We start from the raw sequence: 27,942 nt of genomic DNA, 5'->3' as shown, positions 1-27,942 counted from the left end.
ATTGTGATGTGAACGTTTGAATCGAGCACAAGATGTGTATATAATACGTTATAAACAGCGATGATAAGCTTGGCGAGATAAACATTAATTCGTATTTGTTCTAGTTTTAAACCTTGCGTAAGCTGACGTTGTTGCACAATAATCTGTATTAATATAGGCGGTTTTAGTTAAACAAATCGCCCTCGTGACTGCAGTTCAAAAGTCGAATAATACATATTATCATAACACTTGTTGTATGAGAGTGTTAAAGTAAATTATAATAATATGTACAGTATATTCTACACGCAGAGAGATGAGATAAACATATTTCGTTAGAATCATCCGAAATAATACCGAGGACGGAGCCACGGATCACCGTTACAAATACGGTCATTTTTACTTTTCGTCAACTTTGCTGATGTCGAAAAGAAAAAAAAAAAAAAAAAAAATCGTCTTATTTCTCACAACTTTCTTGTCATAGTAATAATAACAACAACAATAATAGCAACAATAGCATAATTTGCGAACCGCACGGAACAAGGTGCGAAATTACTAAACCCTAAGGACCCCTGGGCCGTGCTAATCAAATTCATCGGAAGACTGTCAAAGTTTTGAATGGGTATACCGATGGACGGCCAGACGTTCGAAAGGGTCCACTAGCCGACTGTATACGTATAACCGAGAGCAAGGGCTCGGTATTTTCCTCTCGAGCAAGCGTGGGCGGCAGTGGCTGAGGAAAATTCAATTTGGGCCCCCCTTCTATGTACCGGTGGGAGTTTAAATCATATAAGGTAACAAGGGGCTGGCAGAGTAAGGAAGGAAGGGAGCTCTTCGGTTATTCATAAAAACATTTCCCAATAAGCCGGGACGTGTATCGTATAAGATGGCCAACATATATATATATATATTATATATTATATATTATATATATACATATATGAGAGTCAAGGTGAAAGAGGCACTCTTATCTTCAATGATACGGAGAGATATCAGAGCTACGGAAGTAGGCACAGTATGGACGGAGAAATAATTTCGTATTTCGTACAAATCGCGAGTCACGAGAGAAACGGACCGGTAAATAAGTAGGTACGTGAGGTTGAGCGTTTTTTTTTTTTTTTTTTTTTTTTTTATGAATTCAGAAACTTGATCCAAGGGCAATTCGATGACGCTGAATGAAATGGTGACGGTAATTTTTCGATCAACCACCGAGATCGTTGTTTGGAAAGAAAAAAAGGGTTAAACCGTTCGATTCGATACCGAATAACTTAATCAAAAGATATGTCTCAAACAAAATGTTGTTGGGATGAGAAAAAAATAAACGTAAAAAAAGTATCTTACGTTCATCTTCGCATCTTCAAAAGTAAGGGAGAAGAAAAACGAAAAACCATTCAAATGGGGGAGGGGGGTTAAAACCTCAAAGTTTTTATTCAAACCGTAAATTTTCATCCGCCTTTTTCTCTCTTATTATCGAAGATACGAAGATGAACACGGGACACTTTTTTTTACGATTCTCGCTTATTATTTTTTTTCTTTTTTATCCCCAACAACTTTAGTTCAATATATTTTTTGATAAATTTATTAGGCTCCGAATTAAACGGTTTCACCATTTTTTTTTACAACGATCTCAAGGGTAGATCGTAAAATTACTATCAACATTTGATTCAGCGTTTTAATTCCGGATTCATACCCAAAAAATGACTATCTTTCGATTTTTTGGCTCGCCTAAAAGAAAATAAATCGTCCGAATATAACAATATCCGACAATATTAATAGCGTCAATGATAAAAGTTGACGCGAACATTAGGCTAAATTTTTACAGAAGTCAGACGGATCGACAACGATCTGAAAAAAAGATTGGATAATCGGAACGTTTATCGGAACGAGATTTGTTGCAACTCCAGAGTATTTTTCGCTTTTTTTTTCGATTGTTACGTCGATTACGTTACAACGTTTTCGAGTCAAAAATCATCTCGATGAGCATTCGACAGACCTTAAATTCTGACGTATAATTATAATTCTTGAGAAACCATCTGCTCTACCGTATTTATACAAATCTATTTTTATCCCCGTCAGGAGTCAACGATTCGTCAAGTTTATTTCAGACAATCTCTGAAGATCAATATTGCGAAAAAAATAAATAAACAATCCCCAAGAACATCGGACCGAAATCAAGCCCGCCAAAAACAAGTTTTTCCCCCGTCATCTCGAAATTACCGATCGCGTAAAACTTTTCCCCAAAATAATTACGTGGCGTTGAAATTGAGTGTTTCAAAGCAACGGATCTTTCTCCTGGATCACCGATACTCAACTTTGTTCGATAAAAATTTAACCGAACGACGAACTTTGGGCTTAGTTTGTTCGTGAGGCTGAAGGTTGGTAACTTTAACGTAACGAAACGTTTAGGGGAAAAAAAAAATTACCATTTTTCAAGTATTACAGTGACTTTGAAGTAGTCAAGTTTTCAAAATATGAAAACAAATTTCATACATCGTTTCCTGCAACTCTGAAACAACGATTTTCCGAAACGTTAATCGTTAAAATAACGTTGCCAACTTCAGCCTCCCTTTTCTTACCGTAAATTTTTTTTACCCGACTGTACTTTTACGTGCGTACTTTTACACAGACCCGTTTACTTTTCATCTAGGCAACTACGCGTACACGCATAAACCAATATGTGAAAGTTGAACGTGGTTCGAAACGCGGGGTGTGAGCGGAAAAAAAAAAAAAAAAACGAGAAAAAAAAAGTTACATCAAGGAATAAACCGATGCAGAAACAATGAAAAGTTTTACTTTGTACTTTACGCGTCGCGTCCCTGCTTTCGACCTCCTTCGGTAATTAATTATCACACGGTTGAGCGAGCCAGTGATTTATTTTTCGTTACAAGTATATAAACCCATCATTTTTCCTTCGGCGTCTTTTTCTTTTTTTTGTTTTTTTTTTCAAACGAAATTGTTATACTTTCTTCTTCAACTATTCTGAGAACGAGTGAACATTTCGCATCAACGGGTGCAGAGGAACAAAAAAGAAAAAAAAAAGCAAAGCAAAAACACTGTAAATTCTGGTGAACAAAGTAAAGGGAAGTAAAAAAAAAAACGCAAATTTCGAAAAATTTATCGCAACTGTATCTCGAGTTTCGGGATGAAGAAAGTTTGACAAGACGATGTTGGTAGTTTGCGATAATCGAGCGACTGGCAATTTACCTTTGATTACCAATCACGCGTTCCTAACAGCGAAACAAAGTTAACGTTGAATGTTTCAGAAGTTGTATCGAATTTCTCTACACACCGACAATAAATTACGAGTTATCGTACAACTTTCTTAAAAGCGAGTTATTGACTTTTGTTTTTTTTTTTTTCTTTTATACAATGTTTCTTTCCTCTTTCTTTTTTACAGTCACTTTTTCCCCCCCCCCCCCAGCTTCTCTCCGTATTCCGCGCTAAGCGCAAACGCACACGCACACGCGATGACGACGATTGGGACAATTAGTATCTTTCAACCCTTCGGGAACACGTTGAAACGATCATGGAACTCGAGCTTGTAAAGCTAAGCGTATTGTTTATTATTGTACAAAAGGCTACGAGAATGGCTTAATTGCGATTACCCTTTTAGCTGGTTGAGTGCGAAATCTGGTATCATGTAACAGCTTCTGGTATAATTCAATGGCCTGAAAACGCTTCGTATATTTGTATACAGTTACAGAGCTGAGAAGAAGACCGCGTTTGCCGTGGCATTGTTTAAAGTCGGTCTAAATTCGAGACGAATTCGTCGACTAAAAAAAAACAAAACATCGAAATACTTTTCGTCGAGATTAAGAAAACTTTTATTTACAATATCGTTGTTTCCTACTCTTGTGTATTTTGGATGAAAAAAAAAAAAAAAATGTATCGATTTTCGGCCAATCGATCTTTGAATTTTTATTACAAAAATTATTAATCGTCGAAAAATTTTCATTTTCCAACCGCGTACGAGAAGAAAAAGAACAATAGAAAAATCAAAAAAGGACTCGACATACTTTACGATCTTCGGGTACCTGCAAAACACTTTCGCTACCTCCACTTTTCTCCGATTCCCTGTAAACTTATCGATATAAAATTCATTGGACGCGGTTTAAATTCAGCAAAACTTATAATAGACTGCTGCCGATCATGCGAGATGTCGAAGGACATGTCATAAATTTCCAATGTAACTCGATACTGGGAGGTTGAATTTTCTTTCCATCGTATATTCGCAAAAGTAAGTGTGGGTACATGAATCATGACGTGCGTGTATGTATACATGTATTTTTTTCAATAAAAAAAGAAAAAAATATATATATATATATATAAAAAGAAAAATAATACCTTTTCGTATCAACGCATCAATTCAACACTGAATAACACTTCGTTTGGGGTTTTCCAACCGAACAGTTTCAAATCGCAATAACCGTCCCCGTCCCCCTCTCCCTCCTGCTCCTGCCTCCTCTTTCTTCTAACGGCTAGAAATGTATTCGATCAACAATTCGAAGTTGGGAATTTGCAATTTATCAGACATCGCTGTACCCGGCGTGATATACCCTTATAAACTCGTCTTCTTGTCTCGTTCTTTTTTGCTTTTTTTGCTTTTTTTTTTTTCTTTTACTTATCTCAACTCCTTCGTGTTTCCTCCGAGAGAAAAGTGTTCAACGAGCGTGTATAAAGAAGATGAGAAATCGGGATGAAACGGCTGATCGATTTTTCTTTTTTTCCATCCATCGTAGGAAATTTTTTTTTTCGCTGGACTTTCCGACACTTCGTTCGATCGAAATTTCTTTCTTTGCATATACATGTTATAAATACATATGTAGATAAATATACATCTAAGAGAGAGAGAGAGAGAAAGTATTTCCTACGAAACGCAAAAATTGCGACAAGAATATCATCGTCATTTTCAAATCACGCTTCACGTATAATATTACATTAATTACATACCTATGCGTAGATTTACATGAATAATATTTCGGGTGTTAATTTTTATTAACAATTCTGTTAGCCGTACGAGCTCGATGAATATAAAATAAGATTATGAATAATTTTTTTTCATTCATAATTTTTTTTTTTTTTTTTTTTTTTTTTTTTTTTTTTTTTTTTTTTCCATCATCGACTATCGTCAAGGTGAACAATTCGTTATTATTGTTATTATATAAAAAGCTGATGTTATTATAACTGTTTTGAAAGTTGAAGGGCGAAGAAAGACTTGCGATTATATCGCGATCGAAATTGTTTGGAGTAAATGTGAAAGATTGACTTAAAAAACGAAACAACAACATTTAAAAAAAAAAGAACAACCGACAAAAGATTAAAAACGTGATCAAAATCTGTTCCCTTGGAGGGAAATTATTCTTATTATTATTATTATCGTTATTATATCCAGAAGTCACGAGGATAGCGATCATTTTCAATAAACAACCAATTCTCCCTGCACTCCGTGTATTTTTTTACTTTATTTATTATACTTTTTAAGCAGACTAATGGAACAGGTTTAATCAAAGAGCTTCCGTAGCATCCGCTGGGAGTTCATACAACAATTTATCATTGCGCCACGGTTCATTTCTCATTTCTCAGATACATATATATATTTTTCCTTCCCCTCCGAGTTTCTTTTCTTTATTATTATTCGTTTAATGTTTTTTAATTTAATTTTTTTCTCTTTCTCTCTCTCTCTCGCTTTCAATTACGAACAGATTTGCGATCGCAATTTATTACCGCAGCGTTTTCCGCGACTATTCCCGTGATTGTACGCGAATGAATTTAAAAAGAGAAATAGAGCCGCTTCGAATTGATTCGCGATCCGAAATGGACGCAAAAAAAAACAAAATAAAGATAAATAAAATTCGATTCGTCGTTGAAAATTAATAAATTACAAAAACTTTACTGCTGTTTAAAATTTACAAAGTTCAGGTGCAATTTCATTTGCAAGTAAAACTATACTTAGTGCAATCGTCGCAATGAAAACATGATACATTAAATTTCCGAACGAGTTGATTTCTAAATCTACTTATTCAATTTCTATAAAGTGAATTTGAAATGCAAGAAAAAATATTCGTCACACTGCGATAGTAATTTATATTAAACATTATCTTCATGACTATCCGTATATTAATAATTAATTATCTACCATCGATGCATCGACGTTGAGTTGATTTTTCTTCAACAAAAATCTACTGTCGGGGTGAAAAGAATTATTATCACCTGGATGGAAATTGTTGAAAAAAAGGGTGAGATAAAAAAAAAAAAAAAAAAAAAAAAAAAAAAAAAAAAAAAAAAAAAAAAAGAACGACAAAAAAACAGCAACAGCTAAAACCGAGGAATCGAAACTTGCGTATTTCGGTAACCGATTTACTTCTACGAAACTTTGACCGTTCGTCACACGTCAGTCAGTCGTTATATTACAGAACACGCGCGAAAAGCAAAGTGTATTAAATATCAGAGGATATTCAGAAACGGTCGTATGCCGAAAGTTGGAACGTCAAAGGAAAGAGAGATAAGTTAAAGATCGAAATAGAGAGACGGATGAATGAAACGATTTTCCGAGATTATAAATAGACTCGGAATAATATTTCAAGGATTTATCTGGCGGTAAAGATTAACGATGAGCAGTAGTTCGATATTTACACGCTACCACAAGTATTATTTTTAACCCTTCGAGGGGCGCTTGCTTGCTTTTTTTTTTTTTTTTTTGTTAACAAACAAATTTAGAAAATCACAAGTGATCTATAGTTTTTCGTGGTTGCGGATTACGATTCTGAAATTCGGAATTACGAAATTCGTAGTGGCGAGAATTGGGCGAAACTTTGAAATATTTTTTGCTTACCGAGAAAAATTTCATTTGTTATGTCAACTAGAAAAATTCAGTTAGACGGGTATCGTTGAAAAAAAAAAATGTTCGAATATTGTTGGGATCACGAAAAACGAGATGCGCCCAAACATTTTGCGCTATCGTCGATCCTTTTTTGGTTATTGCAACTCTACTTTTTTTTAGTTAAACAAGGCTTTAGCGTCAATTTATTCTTGCACAAGCGTCAAGGGAACTACATTCGTTACTGAGCGAATGAGAAAGAGAAATGGGAGAAAGAGAGGAAAATAAAAGAAAAAAAAAATAAAAAAAAAAAACACCCGACGCATCTGGGAAAATGCTTTCAACCGAAAGTTGCTGTATTCTCGTACATTGTACAGACCTATTATTTATACGTATCCATTAATTTTTTAAACTTATTCTTTCAACCGTTCCAGTCCGTCTTTATCACCCTTTCTAATCTATTGTAATTACAAGGCTTCGCAGTTATACGTAGTTTGTAATTACCATAATAATTAATTGTACGATGATTGGGTGGATTGAAAAAAAAAAAAAAAAAAATAATTCTAATCGTTATTCCAGCGCTAAATAGCGTATTAATAACGATGAGATGAGAAGAGAGAGAAAAGAGATTCGGTGTAAACGAATGCCTGAGATTAAATACGCTAGACGAATATCGGGGAACAGTGAAAAATTGATGAGAGAAACAAACAGCGGCGATCAGCTAACGTCGATCCGTTTTAACGTGATTTCAGGGTGATTCGGATCGCATGACCGTCATACTGCAACACGTGTGCAATTTGCTGTTTCACACGAATTTCGGCATCAATTTTGCGCTCTACTGTGTCAGCGGTCAAAATTTTCGACGGGCTGTTGGCCACATGCTTTGTCCAAGACCGAGACGTCGCCATGACACCACTCAAGTTACCAGTAAGTATAAACATTCATTTCTATTCCGGATTTATGGCTAATAATTTATCGTATTATTATATTTACCCTTTTAGTCGTAAACAGTGGTAAGGATTTTTGTGTATTTGGAAAACTTTGAAAAGATATTTCTTTGGGGTTTATTGCGATTTCTTACAGTATACCAACAGGTTTTCAATACTCGGGAGTAATTATTGCGATATGACGTAAATTGTTTTGTTAGAAACAAATTGATTGAAAAAAAATGGTGAAAATTGATGGAGTAATTCATTTTCGAAAAAGTTACCCTTCTACACGCGTTCACGTTTTACATAAATAGTAAGTTTTTGGGCTCGCTGATTGCGAATCTGAAAGCGGATTTTAAATATTCAAAATGACGGATCCAATATGGCGAACGAAAATTTCAAATCCGATCGAATTAGGAGAAAAAAAACTCTGTTCACGGTTTTTCGGGGTCGCCGATAACAAATCTGAAATCTGATTTTGAAAATTCACTACAGCGAATCCAATCAGCTTTTTTGACCGGATTCGATCAAATTTGAAATTTCTGTCGACCATATTGGATCCGCGATCTTGACTTTCCAAAATATATCAGATTCGTAAGTCGTATCTTGTTGTAAAGGTTGACTGAGCGGAACGATGTACGACACAATGATTTAATCGGTTCATCGGTTAATTCAATGAAAGTCTCTTTGTTTTTCTTCTTCTTCTTCTTTCGCTCAACGAGAGAACAGAAAGAACAACATTCACGGCGCATCGTGGAGGAAAATTTGAAGAACGAACGGATGGACGTGTGCAGAATGCAAAGAAAAAAAAAAAAAAATGCAGGAAAATCGTTGATTAAATTACATTCAAGGTTTCTATGAAACTTCGTTACAGGAAACTAATCTCCAAGCGCAATGACGATAAAAGTAAGAACTAGGTAAGTTCCCGGAATATTAGAGAGAAAGAGAGAGAGAAAGAGAGAGTTAAAGTTAGAGAGATGGGGGGGGGGGGGGCGAAAATTCAAAAATCAATTAACGGTTCCACGTCTCTGCAGGAATGGCTGCAGGCTCGTTTATTCGGCGACGAAAACTCGCGTGGATGAATAATGAATTTGTAACGGAGATGAATTGTCCGGGGAATCTGTTAGAACGGAAGTGAACTAATTGCATTTTATAGCAAGGTGAATCCAGTGCCGGAAGTTAGAAGAATAAGAAGAAAAAAAAAAAAAAAGAACAAAGTTTCCAGCCGGTGATCCAGGATACAGTCTCGGAAAATTATCTGGGGGAAAAAAACGGGGGGTGATAAAAAAAAATATCCCTATTATTATATATAATATACAATATACATATAATATTCAAGTTCTCGCCAAGCAAGGCGACTTTTACGTAAACGTAAAGAGAAGGAAAAAAAAATTAAAAAATACGACAGAACGTTAAAAGAACGACCAGCGATAAAATTTCGGCGATTTTAATTAAACCGGAAATTGGTTTACACCAGGTATGTATTATTTACCAAATGCACGTAACGAAAAGTCGGGTGACAATTTTGGTTTTAGTCGGTCATTTTTCTCGAGCTCCGGAATCCGGGAATATGATACAAAAAACGATTTTTAATTTATCTTTCCAAGTGATCGGAATTTCCGCCGGGCCGTGATAACTGATTTCTAAACTACAACCTTGAAATTCAAACAAGTCGATTTCAATACGGGTGACAGAAAAATGGAATTAAAGAATTACTTTTAATTTTTCTTTTTTAATATTTCATCAATTCACTGAAACTCAATATTAAAGATTTTCAGAATATCGTATTTTGTTTTTTTTTTTATGTCTTTGTCGAAGTTGCTCTTATTCTTCTTCCATTCTAAGTTCGATATTTCTAATTTTGCAACGTTGAGGTCGGATTCGGATTAATCAGTTATTCCAATAACGGTAACGGTAATTAACTGAAAACCAATTGTCGAGAAAATCGAATAAATTTCATAAAATCTTACCTTTCTTTTCACCCGCCGCATTCTGTTCGCCAATAAATATTTCGCAACCCCATAAAGAGTGGTAATATCAGAATTTCAACGAACTTTGGCGCATTTTTTTTTTCTTTTTTTTTTTTTAATCATCATCGCAGCCGCAGCCGGGCGTAAAAAAAAATGTCTCGACTTGTTTTTTATTATTTTTAATCTTTGATCGAAAAATCTAATTCTAAGTAGAAAACGAAAAAAAAGCGTTTTGTACAAACTGTGACTACAGAAAATTCGTCGAGTGTTGCAATTGATTTTGATTATCGTCCATGGTACTGTATTAAGTTTTTTTGTTTTTTTTTTTTCTTCGCTCGTAATTCGATAATGCCGCAGCGATAACTTAACGTCGAAGAATTGTTTGAAATGTATAATTGTAACGTTCCAACAATAGTTACACTGATTGTAGCAAATTTTTGATTATTACTTTTTTTTTTTTTTTTCGTTTTGTTATTTACATAATTCCAATAATACTTACAACCGTTGTTTGCAACGATACAAATTTTATTCGAATCAATATTAGTAATAAACCGTAGCATACGAAGTGAAATATTTCTTGAAAAGTGTGGACGTTTACCGTGAATCAAGAGATAAAACCTCGTCGATCGCGACACTTACAATCAGTACCAACATCTAACAATCCAGGTACAGAGAATATCATCTATTTCGAAGCTGATCTATCGGTTATTATCTTGCATATAATCCATAGTACGTATAGACACGGATAAACGCATTTGGTACAAAGGCGTATGTATTCTCGGATAATTGGAACAGAGAGAGAGAGAGAGAGAGAGAGAGAGAGAGAGAGAGAGAGAGAGAGAGAGAGAGAGAGAGAGAGAGAGAGAGAGAGAGAGAGAAAGAGAGAGAGAGAGAGAGGCTTCTGAGATACAGCAACTGAGATATTACATTCGGAAGCGTGTTACAATTAGCCCCGGCTCTCGCGAGTTCGGTGGGTTTACGTTTAATATATACCGTGTGTACCTATCGTACAAACGCAAACACAAACACAAACACAAACGCAAACGCAAAATGTCCGGGAGAGTCGGAGAGACCACCTCGCACAGCTTTGGAAGCGGAAACCGCGTGACCACGAAGCGCAAAACTAACCGCATCAAAGTCTGTATTGAATTATGGAATAGAATAGATATCCCCCACCCCCTCCAATTACCGAGGGCAAGGGTCTACCAATTAACCATGGCTTCGGTTTATTCTACTTCAACGTGTCATTGATATCCTCTGCTAGAGCGTCGATCCATCGTCGTAACTTTCAAACGCTAAACTTCGTGCCTTTTATTAGAGAGAGAGAGAGAGAGAGAGATCTCTCATGTTTTAAGCTTGTTAGATCCGAATTAAAAATTTCAGTCATATACTCGATGTTTTCAGGCCTTTAAATCTGAATCTAAAGTCGGAATTGTCAAATTAAAAATTATCGAATTTCTTCAACCGAATCAAATCGCTGTTTAACCCTTTTTGCATTTCGTTACATAAAATTTGGATCGAGCGTACAAACAAGTTTTTTATTTTTCTCTTAACTAGTACAATAATTTATTTTTTGTACGGTTTTGGTGGTTTTGATTACGGTCGGAAAGTGTGAAATTCATCCTAGCTCACAAAAAGTGATATCCTGGATCAGCGATGAGTTGTAAGAATCTAAAAAAAATAAAATAAATAAATATATCTAGGTGAGAATGGCAGAATAATCTGTCTCTCGGTTTGCCTAATCAAAATTGATTGTTTAAGTATTGTAAAACATCGGCAAAATTAAGGCAGTAAGGAACTCTACGAGGTGTTTGAAAAATGTGAAAAATTATGGTTAACAGGGAAGAATCCCTCTGACCAAAATTCATCAACGACGATCACGCGTTCAAGTATATCGGATCTAAATCCAATCTGGCACGATTTGAAACAACGTAAATCCGATCCGTCGTTGTCTAGACGTATAACGTAGATTGGAGGTGTGCCTGTCGCAACATTAGTTTAAACTCGAGAGTATGACAGGGTGGCTTAATCCAATTAAACAGATCCACTTCAATCAACCACAGAGCGTCGGTTAACTCTTTTGACTGCCGTTGTAGCGTATTTGCCAGGAAACGACGAAACGGCTGTTTTTTTTATTTTTTCAAATATCTTTGTTAATTTCGATTTAATAATTCTGAAATAATTTTGAAAATAGTAAAGCACTCCGATGAAAGTTTTCACCGAACGATTTCGTTTGAAAGACTTTTATTATCTAAGCATGAAAATTGAAAAACTCTATTTTCGAAGAGTGTAATTATTGAATATTTTGATCGATGAAAAATTTGAAACCGTTGAGAATAATGATTTTCGTTAGTTGTCGTGCAGGTAAATCTCGCTATTTCCCTTTTCTCGATTCCCTGGCCAATCAGGGAATTTTAACATTTAAACATTTCACAAATCGGGCGTAACGGTCGTCAGAAATTAATTTACATGGGACATTCCACGTCAAAACCAACGGGCGGTCATCGGGATTCTGACGAGCAATGGATTTTTTTTTTTTTTGTTTCTTTCGGTCGAAAACAATACCTCCAATTTTTCAAAATTCAACCACAATTTTGCAAAAGTGTGGCGACCTCGTGAAGTGAAATAATATTCTTGACGCGAAGATTCGTATCATCGAAATGGATGAAACTTTTTGTAAGATCGGAGATTTGAGGATTTCGAGGGGCCGATGGATCGATGGTTCGACGTGGAACGTCCTGTACGTACGTCTAATAATCCAAAGAGACGCGATCAAGATTTCCGTCCGCAATTCAACCGGGATCCGAAAGTCTTCCTCCCTCTGCGCTGAGAGGGAAGGAATGTCAAAGCTCGTAATAAAAAAAAAAAAAAAAAAAACACTTACCACACGAAGAATTTGATCAAAGAGTTTTCATGATTACTACAACGCTGAAAATGACTGAACACTTGCGTGAAAATTTTCCAAACGATTTTTCCCCTTTTCCAAGCTCTTTATTCGCACCGCAGCCACGCAGATTTATCCTTAATCGAAAGCGCTGCACGCGATATGAAAACACGATAATATTATGCTCGTCTCGCAGCCACGTCATGATGGATTTGTGCGTCGTTCGCAAAGAGGAAGCCATGAATCTCTCGTCTAAGCCTCGCATGTGCGAGTCACGCGCTTGTGTGTGTTTGATACGATCGGTGGAGTGACGAAATTAATTTTAACGATTCCAAAGATACGCGGAAAGACGTGCAAAGTTTAAAATTAGGTACATCGTAAAAAAAAAAAAAACAAGAAAAAAAAAAAGAAACTTCTACCTACGATCCTTTGAGCAATTTCGTATCTCCAAATTTCAGCTCCTTTCATCTCCTTTTTCCACTTCATCTTCTCTTTTTTGCGTCTCACTTTTTTTTCTCGTCAGTCCGGGAAAAGTCAGCGTTACCCAGACTGTCAGATCTATTCTTTCTTCGTTCTTATCGAACGTGCGGTATGTGCTTTTTTTTTTTTTTTCTTTTTTTTTTTTTTGTTCGTCATTCTTCGTTTTTCTTCGCAGAACCGAGTAAAAATTTTCAACCCGTCAAACGAAACTCCATTCAATTTCCGAACTTGCGATTGAATATTTTTCGATTCAATCGAAAGTCAATTAATCAAAAATCTGTAAGAAATATATATTTCGTTTTTTTTTTTTTTTTTACCGCGACGATATCGAACATCGCGATGAATTCAACGAACGTCGTTAATTTTTCGGTACTGAACGGTATTGAAAATTTAACAGCTCGTTTACACGAGTGATTTCGATCGATCGCAATTTTTTTTTTTTCTGTTACGCAGTGTATTGGAATACAAAATTGAATGAAAAATTTCAACGAGTCGGAAGTAATTGACAACCGTTATAGATTCCTTATTGAAGTGACAAATGACAAACTCGTGTTTTCGTGAAAAATTGATTGTGAAAATGTGAAAACAAAGTCAATTTCAATCGACGATCAATGATAAAGTTTCCAGTTTGAAATAAATAAATAAATAAATAAATAAATAAATAAATAAATGAATAAATAAATAATTAAATAAATAAATAATTAAATAAATAAATAAATAAATAATTAAATAAATAAATAAATAAATCGTTCGGCTATTAATAATCCAGGATCCCTCTGAATTTGTCAAGGATTCCACATCGTCGGTCCAAGTGAACAATTTTAAAACCTTGCGTTGTTCCGTCACGTGACTCGACATTACATTTGTTATAGGCAGTTTTCTAGGCAACAACGAGGACGATAAAATCCTGAACATTTCTCGAAACTTGCGATTTCGTTAGGAAAATGAAGAACGAGTGGGCGGATAGGCGAGGGTAAATAAGTGAGAACGGCTCTCCCAGCACGAACTCACTTTGCACCCGAGACGCGTAAAACATAGGGCATTAATAACGCGGGGGTTTTATAAGTAGGCGAGAGACGTGTCTCGCCTATTTTTATCGAATACCGTTTTCACGGATTTAAAATTCATCAAGTTTAAGTGTCGATGAGATTCCAGGGATTAAATTTTCATCTCGTATTGCGGGCAACGCCGTCTCTGTCATCGTCGATGCCAATTATTACATATATATTACACACTGACAATGTGAGAAATCTTCAGTTTCCTATGCTGTAAAATCTGGAGAAATTTAGAAAAAACTTGGTGCATATTTATTTTACATACACGTATTACGTGCACAAAAGTTCATTTTTTTTTTTTTTTTCAACTTAAAGGCGTTTCAAATCCATCGAGTGGATAAAAAAAATATAAAAAGAAGAGCGCGAGAAAAATTCTTTTAGAATATAATCGAAAAAATTGAATAATTAATTATCATTTATACCTGACGGAGGATTTCTTCCTTTCCTTTTTTCTTTTCCGTGTTTTCTCGAAGGCAAAAAATTCGTACAAGAAGAGAACCGACTACCTGCGAATGGAGATACAAAAATGGTCGCCAAGTATAAAATCCCATGGGATTTATTCCCCATGGCCGGTCAACCGCGATCGCTAGCCGAAGTCGATTTTTCACCGAAGAAGGCAGGAATAGACCATACATATCGTCGGATTCCTCGTCGTAAACTGTTTACCGATAATAACACATACATGTATATAAATATACATACATATATACATATATATATATATATATCATGTATATCCGCGGGCGAGTATATTGTCAAAGGGTAAAACCGCGAGTCGCTTTATATACTCGCCTATTTCGCCGCGGTAATGCGAAAAACGTTAAGGTGTCGCGATTTCAGATTTTACTTCAGCCTTTCAAGTCCCGTTTACCGTATATTATAAAAGTTATAGTAATAATATATATGCAGACAGTATTATACATATAAGGTAATAAATACCTATGTAAGTAACCGGAGGATGTATCGGTAAAAGTATCCGGATTGTAGATAAAATACTAAATAGATCTAACCGGCGATTTTCAAAAACAAATAAATCGTTCGATCAATTTTTGTAAGCGCTTTCGAATTTCCGAAAATGAAATTCAAGAATTTCGGATGATCTATCGGAAAGATATTTTTACTTTCGCAGTTTCGATGCGTAAAGGAGTGAAATATCGGCGAATGGATCGTGTGAAAGAGTCGAAGAGTCGTGACTTGAACGAAGAAAAAATAAAAACTTCAACGGAAAATCGTACGAAAATATCGATATCAACAAATACGTAAAGATAGTCAGATTTTTGATGAAGGAAAATTAATATTTCAAACCAATTTTGCACAAAATTTATAATAAAAAAGCAAGTTGCACAAATCGTGATATAAATATGGAAATGGGAAAGAAAAAGTTAGAATCTTAAAGTTTTCCCACGATTTTTTAATACGATTAAAACCTGGGACTATATATATATATATATATAATTTTTTTCAATCAATTTGTTCCTAACAATAATAATTTACATTATACCGCAATAATTACTCTCGAGTATTGAAAACCCGTTGGTATACTGTAAGAAATAGCAAAAAACCGCAAAGAAATGTGTTGAAAATTTCTCCAAACATACAGAAAGTGGATGTAAAAAAATAGTCGGTAACTGGTAAAAATAACATACTTATGAATATGACTCTAAGGAAGACCGTAAAGTCGATCGTAATCGCTTCGACAAACATTCCATTTTCTGGTATTATAATCGAGCAATCAAATTATACGATAGTGAAATTTCCTCGGTTTAGAAATATCGAATATCACACTCGCGTTATTTCATCATTTTCTTGTTGTTGTTATTGTTATTATTGTACATCATATACGCGTTTGTTCAACGTTACGCGATGAATTAGTGAAATTGACAAGTGAAAGAAAAATGTAAATATTGTTTTTTAAGCCAGTCCTTTTTTTTTTTTTTTTTTTCTTTGTTAAACGCACTTACATTTTTCGACAAATTCCGCGAGACGATTCGTCGTCTGAACTTCGAACGAGTCGACGATGTTTTTCTTCCAAAGGCACTTTCCGACACTACGGGTATGAAAAAAAATAAATTCCAAAAAATCACAAAAATCACCGTCATTTGGAAAAATTTTCTCTGTTATAAAAAATACTGATGAGGGTAAAAAAAAAAAAAAAAAGCGACTAAATTCGCGGAGAATCCTTTTCATGATATATAAGTAATGCCGCGTCAAATCGAACGGGAATTGACCTTAAGATTTTTAAACCAATCGCAACTGTTCGTTACGCCAAAAAATGACAACGCAATATTTTCTGAAATTCGATCTGGAATTTTCAATCCGGAACTGTGGAAAATAATTCCAATTTTCATAAAACATTGCAATGCAATTTCCAAAGTGAAACAAAAAAAATTCAATATCCCTGCAATCATTTCTCTTTGTCGACATGTACTTTGCGTGATGAGAAAATTTTAGAAAAAAAAAAAAAAGAAAAAAAAGAGAGAGAGAGAGAGAGAGAAAGAAGCAGATAAAAATAAATATAAAATTTCACTACCAAATCCGTCAGACGTTGCGTGAAATTTGTAATTTCGTTCTTTAATCTATTGTTACAAAAATTACCGTTGCTAGAAAATATTCCAACGAGAAAGAAAGAAGAATAAAAAAAAAAAGAAAAATGCAATTACAAGATTTTTCACCGCACACTAAGTAAGTTTTGCACAGTTGTAGGAAAAACGGGGTGAAAATGACAGTGTGAAAAATCGTCGCGACGGAAAAACCTGCGACTCGATACGGACGGACAAAAAAAGGGGTTACTTATATTAATATATATACATATACATATATATATATATATATATATATATATATGTTCGTGTAAAACAACAAGGCTATAGAATACAGAGGAAAAATTCGGTTTCGACGTCGAATTGAAAACTTGATACGTATACTAAATATGTGTATATATATATATGTATACCAGACCAGCCGAAGATATTTGCGATATGTTGCAGACATATTACGTATCTTACAATGTACACTTATTGTGTGTGTATGTATGTATATATACATATATGTAAGTCGAATGGAATACGGTACAAGAAATACCCTGTTAAAGGGTGAAAACTTGAGAATGGAGACCGTGCGTAAGGGCGGGAGAGTTTGTTCTTTTTTTTCTTTTTTTTTTTGGGGGGGGTGATTTTTTCTTTCTCGAGACGGTTGTTGATTTTTTATTTTTTTCTTCACTTTATTTTTATTTTTTTTTCTTGCTGCCGTTCTCTCCTCCTTCATACCCTTTACTTTTTGAACCACCCGGGGGAAATTGAATTCACGGGGAGTTTATTGTTCTCGAAGCCTTTTGCGAATCCCCCCGGTGAGAAACCGATCGGAGAATCCGAGAAGAAGTGTTTATCATGCGGAGCTGAAAACGTTCCGCTCGATATACTTTTGGAAAAAATTTTCCCTTTCAAAATGGGAACATTCGAAAGTTTAATGTTTGGTAAGTTTTAATTTACATAAATCGACTCGATTCGTATTACAGATGTTTAATTCTCAATCCGTGTTTTATTTGTATATATATATATGTGTGTGTGTATATATATGACCTCGAATTAACGATTCGCACAAAAAATAGAAAACATTTCGTCGGTTTTTTTTTTTATTTCTTCTTCCTCTTCTTATTCTTCGTACACTTTTAATTCCGGCACGCTCGACCGTTTCGTACGTATCACGTGTGTTGAACATGAAAGTCAACATTAACGTATCAATATTCGAAATTCCGTAGAGATTTTCCTGATTCTCTTATACAAGGCCAAACTACTCAAACCTCCAAATTTACCTCAATTTTTTAACGATTATTTAAAATTCAAAGATACAACGACGATCGACATCGACGAATAACATTCGTCTACGACTTTGCGTTTTTGACTGATAACTCTTGGTTCGATTTCAACTTTCTACTTCTAAAAAAATTTCTCAGGCATTAGACGCTTAATGCTGCCTTCGAAAATCGAACCAAAAGTTATCGGACAAAACACAAAGTTATAAACGAATGTTATTTAATGATCGTTATTGAGAGTATTCGCAGGGCGTCGTTGAAATTTCCTCAGTAGTAACATAATTCGAAACTCTCATTATTTTTGAAAAATGGATCGGTACACGGCTGACGAGAAGATCGAAATTTGGTTCATCTGTCATCGTCCCGTTTGCATATTTCGTCTTTTGAATGCGAAGGTCGACTGCAAAGTATTTTTTCGCAATGTCGTGTGTAAAAATTCGCGGTGAGAAAAAAAAAACGAAAAAAAAGAAAAAAAAAACAGGATGCTTCTTTCTTCGCTTTCATATATTATACATATACATATTATGACATGTAAATTATACACAGATTGAAAATTTTATGGGCTCCGAGCCTGCACTGATGAATAATTTGCATTTTTGCACTTTATAAAGTATCTTCATACTTTACGAGTGGCGTGTGTAAATTTATAAAAAAAAAAAACGAAACGTCGAATGAAAATTTTTTGCAGAAACTGATCCGAAAAATTCGCGGCGAAAAGAAATTTTCCTCAATTTTTTCTTCCTTTTTTTTTTTTTACCTTGATTCCATGAAAAAATAATTTAGCTTCGCATTGAATGTGAAAAAGTATCCGCTGGTTGATATTTAAAAAAAAAAAAAAAAAAACGTATCGAGAAGTTCCTCCGAGTCGAATAAACTTTTTTCAACATTCGTAAAGTCAAATAATAGACAATTATTTGGTAGACTCTATGAACTGAAATTACTGCGATATTCGATAAAGATTTCTGCAAAGATATCTCTTTGTACTTGAGTGATTGATAAAGAAGGGGAAAAAAATTTGAAAGAAAATAAAAAGATTTTGAAATTACCGCGCCTGTTTCAAAATATTTCCCACATACTTGAGACACACGTATGGGTATGTATTTTCAGAGCAACACATAGTAGAGAATCCCTACCTTACCTACGGGTTATAGGGTGAAAATACGCAAGGTATTCATAAGCCGGTAGCCAAGGGAGAAGAGCCAAAAATTCAACATCGAAGATCCTCGAGGCGAGCCGCAGCTGGGTTCAATTTGGTGAAAATTTATCTGTCATTGGGAATGACAGACAATTCGAGAAGAGAGGCTTTTCACCCGCGAATATAAGTTTGAGTGGTGAAAAAAGCGGAGTAGCTACGCGACAAATCGAGAAACGCGATTTAAAATCGAGGTGCGAAACTCCCTTCGAACAATCAGATCAATTCGATGAGATTAAATTTATTCAAACGATCAGACTGACGGGTGTCTTATGTTACATAAATAAGTAGGTATATATATATATATATAATAGAGAAAACGAAGAATCGGAGAAGATTGTTTATTTTTATTTATTTATTTATTTATTTATTATTGTTATTATTGTTATTACTATCGGCAAACAGTGAAACTTAATACGTAATCGAGATTTTCGTAATTTTACAATATTATCCAAATCAATGATGTATCATTTTTTTTTACCATCCGAGGGAAATGGAATATTTTCAGTAAATTTTTCGTACGGATAAGGAAATAAGAATGAAAACAAAAAATTTCTGACGAGAACACTCTGACGTTTTTAGCGAAAACGAAAAAATGACAGAGTCGGTTGCACAGACTAAATTTTCGTAAAATTATACGGAGATAAAGGTTGTACGAATTATTATTCCAACAGTCACTTCGAAGAAAGTGACAAGTTTCGAACCTTCTTCGTTTTTGATTCCCAATATTTTTACACCGGGAATTCTGTTAATTCTGATTTTCGGTTTGTCTGATTTTTCACACCCACTCGTCGAGTAAACTACGCCGTGTGAATATATTTTAAATTTTCCGAAATTTTGCACCATCGAAACGTTTTTCTTGCGTTAGTAGCGATAAGAGTTGGGGTAATAAAAAAGAGGAAAAAAAAAAAGAAAAGGAAAAAGGCTGCCAATTTCTGCCAACCTCGAATGCCTCGATTCATCGATATTCCGCAATATTGCAAATGGATTTTTCTCCCGATATTTTTTACACTTAAAGACAAATGTCTAGTGGGATTACTTCTGCGGTGGGAGGGGGGGGGGGCAAGCGATAAAAATTCAAACTCGAGGGTCAAAGGTCAGAGTGCGAGAGAGTGAAGCTGTGCGATATAATACAAAAGAGGGAGAATAAATTTCGCGAGCCTTAAAAATAAATTTCATGCGAATGCTAAAGCGTCATGACCGTGTTACCGAAAAAGGTTCGGTTGTTAAATTTTTCACGTTCGAATTTGCGCGTGAAACTATTCGATAATGAAGTGAAATTTCAAACTATCACTCCGAGCTTTAACAACGCGACGACGTAAATATACGTACGTAAAATAATAATAATAATTATAATGATAATAATAATGATAATAGTCGCGAATGTGGTAATTAAGAGGAGGTCACATATTTGAAGGATTATTCCGATGCGTTGAACGATATTAAATTATCCTCAGCGGAAAAATTGAAACCACGGCTTAAAATATGTTACGGGACGTACAATTCCAACGAAAAGTTAGTCCCGGTGAGAATATTGAACGATTCGCGACGAGATGAAAATCTGAAAAGGGATCAATCGTAACTAGATTCATAGGATAATTAGCTCTGAGTGATGATAACGGTCAAAAAGTTGTTTACAAATTGTTTTTGTAATTTTTGTTTTATTTCGTGTAAAATGTGTTCAGCGAATTTCTGAATACGTTTTTTTTTTTTTTTTATTTCTTATTTTTTTGCAATTTTGAAAATTGGGCAAAACAAAGTTCCGAATTTTTCGATCGGTTTTCGTAAAATGGTCATACGTTAGAACGAATAAGTTTTACAGGCACGAAACAACGGATATAGTTTAGCAAATCAGAGCGTTGTATGAAAATTTTTGAATCACGGTATTATTCAAAATCGTCGATTAATTTCAAACAAAAATTCACAGGTGTTCAGAAAAATCGACGAATTCATTTTGTGCGAAACTGAAAATAAAAAAGTTTCACCGGAGATTTGTCGGACAAATTTTTGTCTCGACTATTAATCAACAAGTTTTTGGCTGGAAAGATAGGTAAATGAAAAAATGAGGCAGATATGGAGATTTTTTTCGATAAACTTGAGTGTCTCTTTCCGTCACGTCCGGGTTTCGGGATTGTTATATACTTGGGATTGTGATATGATATTAATGATGAAAATCGAACTTTTTTCGACTCGGATTTTCTCACGAAGCACTCGATGAACGAGGGTGAAAAATAACGTCACGTTTCCTGGTGTTCCGACTTTGAAAAGTTTCGAAAACGCCTGATTCCGAATTATTTGACGGAGAATGTTGAAGCAAGGAAGTGAAACTTTGAAGAAACGACAAAGTTTCAAACGGCTGGAAATCCGAAGGCTCAAAGTTCCGACGGAGAAAAATTGGAAGAAATAAAGTTTCAATGGAGTAAGATTTCGAAAATTAAAATGTAAAAAATCGGAAAAATCGGTAAATCGGAATTACCAGAATTCCGAAAGTAAAAACATCGGAAATGAAAAACGAAGAAAGTTCAAACTGGCGAAATTTTACCCAGCCAGAAATTCAGGGAACCGAAAATCTCGGATCGTTCGGAATTTCGTTGTTTCAGATTTTCAAATTTTCTCCTTAATTTCGCACTTTCGTAAATTTGTCCTTTCGTCAAAGTTGAATTTCTCTCCATCAAATGTCACGACGAAAAAATTCGGAACTTTTCGAATTTGGAATTTCAACCGCGTCCCAAAATTTTGCAACTTTGTCCGTAAGCCGCTGTCGCATTATTATCATTATTATAATCGTAAGTCGACGACGACGAGTTTTCGCTGCATTGAATATTAATATTAGCCTCGCGGTTACTCCGCTTCAACATATTTTCTATTTCTACGACGCATAAACGTGGATTAATAATTCTGTTTCAGTGTCCGAGTACGTGAGATCAAGCGGTTCGCTATCTCGACGTCGCACGGTTACGATGAACGGATCTTGGCGAGACGCGCACGAGCTTCACGCCATGTCGCAGAAGTGATGATTGATTGTAAATGGAAAGAAGAGCTTTGAAGGAACAAGGAAGGGTTTTAAGACAAGGATGCTCGCCTCTGCTCGTAATTTGTCGAACGGAAGTAATTGTTTTAATTTTCACGAGGGAAAGTAAAAGAGCGGAAACTTGGTACATTAGGAATTTAAACAATTTAAACCCTGGAGGGACTTTTTGGAGGGAAGCGCAGTTTTGAAAATTTACCGATCCTTAGATCCTGCAAGGAATCTGAGAAAAAAATTCAACGAAATGAAATTAGGCTCTGCCAAGATACGATCAAGAATTTGAATAAAAGGTTTTATAATCGGAACGTTGGAAACGATTAATTAAACATTTATGTTGATATTTCAAACTGTTTTTCACGTCGGGTCGTGAATTTTATATTGAAAAGATGCACGCTTTGTTATTCAAAGAAAAAAAAACCAAAAAAAAAAATAAAAAAGAAACGACAAGTTTGTCGATACACCGGAACATGAATAAATATCAAAGTTTTGCGGCATTGAAAATCGATGAATAATTACGGTATCGGATGGTTTTGACAGTTTCGTGAAAAAAAAATAAAACAGTTCGGAATTCCTGCAAGTTTTTAAGGTTGATCAAATTTACGGGATGGTAGAAACACCGTAAATAAATGTTTTGTGTTTTTTTTTTTCTTTTGCACAGCTTTTTAACTATCGCATTATTGTATCTACGAAATGGGATAAAGAGATGATAACACCTTGTCTGCAAGCAAACATTGTAAATCTATATTGTTCTATATACAATCCCACGTAATGAAAATAGAAATTTACAGCTCTGTATTTTGTTGCGATAAGAAACGGTAAATTATATGTAATACGTTGGGGTGTTTCAGAAATAAATAACATGCGATTTTCCATCACGGCACATCCTGAAAAGTTTGTTTAGGTTAAAAGAAAGGTTCCGTGAAAAGATGAGCGTTCCACGTTGCGCGGAAGATTCTTCAATTTTATACATTTTTTAAATTCATCGAGTATCGTGAATAAATTTTTTTTCAATGCTTACATCGATCCTAATATCAATTTACGTCGCTAAGAAGACCCAGACTTGTAATATCGAGTCTTCGGCTGACGTTTGAAAAGTGTATCTGACGATATTTTCATTGTTGATTCAATCTCACAAAATACTTACGATTCGTTGTGAACTTTTAATTTAGGATAATAAGATTCCCGGTCGATATATCTTTGCGTTACGGATCGCGATCTTTCGGTTGAATATAAATAAGTCAGGAAGGAAATAAAAATTGAAGTGCTGCAACGTGTTTCTCAACAAATCCAAAAAAAATGCGAAAGAAAGCGAAAAATCAAATGAGAGCGATCTTCCAAATTTAACTTAGAACTCTCATCTTTTCACAGAATCTTTCTTTTAACCTAACCAAACTTCAAAAATCGCAAATTATTTTTTTCTGAAACACCAAAATAATACGTGTACCTAATACGAATAACACACACGCATACATATTATAACATTAGTTCTTTACAACTTCGATACGTGTGAGAGAATTATTCTTGTCCTTTCTTTTTCCTCGCAACTTTTTTCCTGCATCTATCAATACAATACAAATAATTGTAACATACGCCTATTGTAATAGACGCATCGAATATCGAATGCGAGGGGATCCTACGCTGTCTTTATAAGCTATATTACAATATATTACAGAAGTTGATGCCGCGCACTTGTAGATAAATATTGTAAAAACTGGATAGATGAAAGATGAAAGATGAGAGAAAAAAAAAAAAAATCAATCCTACAGGACACAATTTATTTACAGCTTTGCAGAATGTATAGCTGCAAAATATCGTCAACGAATGTATAAACGTGTATATTCATATTTGAAAATTAACGACTATCTCGCTGTTTGCGTAATATGTAACGTAATTTATTCAATGTAACAATTACGTAATTATCTTATAACTATAAAAGACCAAACAAAATACGAGAAAAATTAAAAATAATTGTCAGAATAATGTAACGTTGCGAGATGTAAATGTGACTTTGAGAATAGAAAAAAGTAAAAAAAAAAAGAAAAAAAAATTACGAATAGAAAATATTTTCAACAAATATAATAATTAATCGTGCTCTGTGGCATAAACGTAAATTTGATGCGTAACAATATTTATCTCTGTAAAATATTTATTATCGTGCAGTCAGCAACGGAAATTATTGTATAAAATAAAGAAGTACAACAATTGTGTATTATTTACATGTAATTACATTTCCCTCGATATGTGTGTTTTTAATTAAATACGGATTGATTAATTGAAGCTTCATTGTTAAATCGAAGTTAAGAATTTACGAAACAATTTTAAACAAAAATAGCGCCGGTTAATTTTATTACATATATTTTTTTCCAACGCGTGTATAAAATCGAGTCGATTTCGCTTCGATCGATTTCGACGCTTTTTAATCGTGATTCCACTTGGCCAAATATCCGTACAAAAATTAGCCAGACGAGAATACGGAAATAAAAAAAAAAAGAACAAAACAAAAATAAATAATCGGACTTCTACGATGTCAATTTTGATGTTTCAAGAAAGATTACGATAATTCCGCGAATATAGTGAGCGCTACAAATAAACAAAGTATTGAAAAATGCCTGTTTTTACAGAATAAATGCAATTTCGGAAAGGTTTTGGGGACTAAAAAAGCGGAATTCTGTGATCCTCGGTTTTTAGGATCGCTAAAAACGAATCCGACGTCAAAATTTCCAAATTCAAAATAGCGGATCCAGCATGGCGGACTGAAAATATGAAAATTGATCCGGTTCGCTTGAAATTTGTTACTCGGGGATTTTCGGGGTCGCTGAAAACGAGTTCGACGTTGTAATTTCAAAATTCAAGACGACAGATCCGGTCAACTGTTTAAAACAATTTATCTCAACTTTTCCACACTTGTACGGTATAAATTTACTCATAAATATAACACTCGGACTTTTTATAGTGTAAATAGATGATCCCCCGATTGTTTAAACTTCAAATATCCGTTCCAAAAACAATGATATCTCATGAATAATACACATTTGTACCAATTCAGGTTGTTTTACCGTGATAAATGGAGAAATTGGTTCGTCGGTGATGTTAAAAGTACCGAATTAAGTGAATTACCGGTTGACGAGTGCGTTGATACGCCGTTAGCACAGGTTTAATATATTTATTTATTTATATATATATATATATATATAAATTGGTGAACTTGAAGCGAAATTTGCTAAGGTAGTCGACATAATGACGTCAAGCCTCCGGGCTTGGCGAAAGTAAAAGCTTAAATGGCCTTAAAAGCCCCGGTGAGAATTGAATAATTAGCGAACCTTCGTCAGCCTTCTGATCCTGTGTAAATTCTGTTTTCTTATTATTATACCAATTAATAATGAAAATCGCTCGCTAATTTTCCGAGATTTAAATGAAAAATCGTCAAACACCCGAATATTTTACTCCTATAATCAAGTTTCAAATATAAAAAGTGTAAAAGTAATGGGATTATAAACAAAAGGTCGGATTATGAAAAACAAAATCGATGCTTCTTTTCGAATCGCTTGAAGAAATTTTTCAAAATTTAATACATTCCTTCGATTCTATTCTCTCTCTCTCTCTCTCTTTTTCCTTCAACTAGTCGATTCAATATTTTCATCTATTGATATAATCGATATCGGTGCAATATCGTATATCAGTTAAATAAATATCTATCGATACCGAAATGATGGCGAAAAAAAAAAAAAACAAATTTCTTCAGCGAAGCTTGTTTCTAAAAGTTTTCGTATTTTCTTTTCTCGTTTTTTCCGTGTGTCTTTGTTCCCCCCCCCCCCCCCCCCCCCCCCCCCCCAACTCTTCGCAAACAAATCGCTAGCAAATTTTAATTTCATCAACAGTGCATTTCAATTTTAAATGAAAAATCGGCCGGTGATTTTTTTCAACGGGTTTCCCCCGTTTTTCCACCCGACAATAAAGCCAACCGTTCGGAAAAATATTCACCGCATATTTATAACGCACGATGCGACAGGAATAATAACGAGACAGCTGCAAAGCAATTTCTATCGCTCCTTTGCTTTTCCATCGATCGATATTAACTCCCGGTTCCAATTTTATTTTCACAGGCGCGGTACACATAATGAATTCGGTTTTACGCTCAGGCACTGTCGCAATTAAATAGCAATAAATAATCATTTCACCGATCGATGCGCGTGGCTGCATTTTTATTTCACATATTACGCATTCGCAATTTCGTGATTAGAGAATCGATCGATGATAAATGTAAGCCTGTATCGGACACACATGAATAATAATAATAATCATAGTAATAATAATAATAATAATAACAACAACAACAACAATAATAATAATCGAGACAAGATAACTGATATCCTCTCCTTTGATCTATCTCATCGCTCTTATCTCTTTACTTCTGCACAGAAATTTTTGGTTCCGGTTACCGCTCAGTCCTTAACTACACCGGCACACAAAAAAAAAAAAATTCTCTGTACTTTTGACCCGACCCGTCCATCTCTATGTATTTTGACCCGCTGAATCCGAATCCGAGGTCCGTTTTACCCCTATACCCTCAGATTTCGAGAAAACTTTGAAAAACCGAAAAAATAACGAAAATTGGCAGTTTTCGTGATATAAAAAATTCTGCGGAGCTGAACTAAGCATGATTTTCATGTTTTTTAATCCGTTGAATACGAATACAAAGTTTACATAGACCATCTACTGTTTTAAATGCAAGAAAATTGCAAAAAATTCTTGACTATTTAAAAATGTGATTGTTCCGAAATCTATCCTCTTTATAACAAAATAATGAGAAAAGATTCGTAGTATCATCGAAAAAAAAAAAAAAAACATTGAATGTTTTTGTAAGTTCAACTTTGACCTCGAATAACTTTTGAAGGAGTGTGACTATCGAAAACTTTGTAAGGACTTTTTTTGTAGACCGTCAAATTTCCCACAAAAATATGCTTTGGTCCGCTGATTCAATGAGCCGTTGCAAAAATACGAAATTGCAAAATTTAAAAAAATTTATTCCTGTGTTATTTAAACGGGAAATAGAAATTCCCGATGCGCGACCTCTTAATAATAATATTAAGGGCTCTGCTTTTTACAGGCGTCTTTTCACACCTTCTCGGAAGTTTTTGTGTGAGGATTTTGAAAAAAAAAAATTAGCCGTTTTTTTTTAATCAGCCTAATATATATATATATATACAGATCATTCGAATCGGCTTACAATTTCAATTGAATAATAGACGAAAGAAAATGGATCTTTTTGCGGGATCTTTACAGTTATATAATTAATTCCTTTCAAGAGTTTAACGTACGTCGTAATATTTAATATACGTAAGATCGACTTTACGCATCGTATTTCTTTAAAGCGGAAATTCAGTGCAATCGTATAAGAAATTATGACGAAGCTGGTAACTGATATGTTTATTGAGAATAAAAAAAAAAAAACGAGATAAATAGAAAGGTTTAAAACTGGGTAAAAATTGATCGAGAGAAGAAGTAGGGGAAGAAAGTGAGGAGAGAGAAAAAAAAAAAATAACAATTACGAAGAAACAAATTACGTAATGTGAAAATATTTTACATCGGACGGGAAAACTCGCCGTAAAATGAAGGGGAAGAAATTTATTCGTTTCTCGTACAACGTTGAAAGCGTCGACGTTACATGTATTATTCACTTAAACCTCGTTTATACTTTCCTCCTCCCCCCCCCCCCCCCCCACACCCCTTGGGAGTTTATAATTATTCAAAAATTCGAGCGCTGCGGACTTGAAACTTGAGATGAAATTTTAAGTACGCA

General features: G+C 34.6%; 2 protein-coding genes across 9 annotated transcripts in view; one reads left to right on the top strand and one right to left on the bottom strand.

The window, feature by feature from the left end:
* The window catches only part of LOC124210967 (nociceptin receptor), a 31,240-nt gene extending 6,949 nt beyond the window's left edge, over positions 1 to 24,291 (top strand). The window contains exons 2-3 of the mRNA XM_046609478.2: positions 7,546 to 7,720; positions 22,022 to 24,291. Of these exons, the coding sequence (XP_046465434.1) occupies positions 7,546 to 7,720; positions 22,022 to 22,128 (282 nt within the window). The 3' untranslated portion in view covers positions 22,129 to 24,291. The remainder of the gene's footprint in view (positions 1 to 7,545; positions 7,721 to 22,021) is intronic.
* fry (Protein furry) overlaps positions 1 to 27,942 on the bottom strand; it is a 107,541-nt gene that overhangs the window by 41,580 nt on the left and 38,019 nt on the right. The window lies entirely within an intron of this gene.

Source organism: Neodiprion pinetum, chromosome 2 (genome assembly GCF_021155775.2).
Source record: "Neodiprion pinetum isolate iyNeoPine1 chromosome 2, iyNeoPine1.2, whole genome shotgun sequence".
Taxonomy (NCBI): Eukaryota; Metazoa; Arthropoda; class Insecta; order Hymenoptera; family Diprionidae; genus Neodiprion; species Neodiprion pinetum.
Note: the sequence above shows the minus strand (reverse complement) of the source record. Positions and strands in the feature narration are given on the sequence as shown.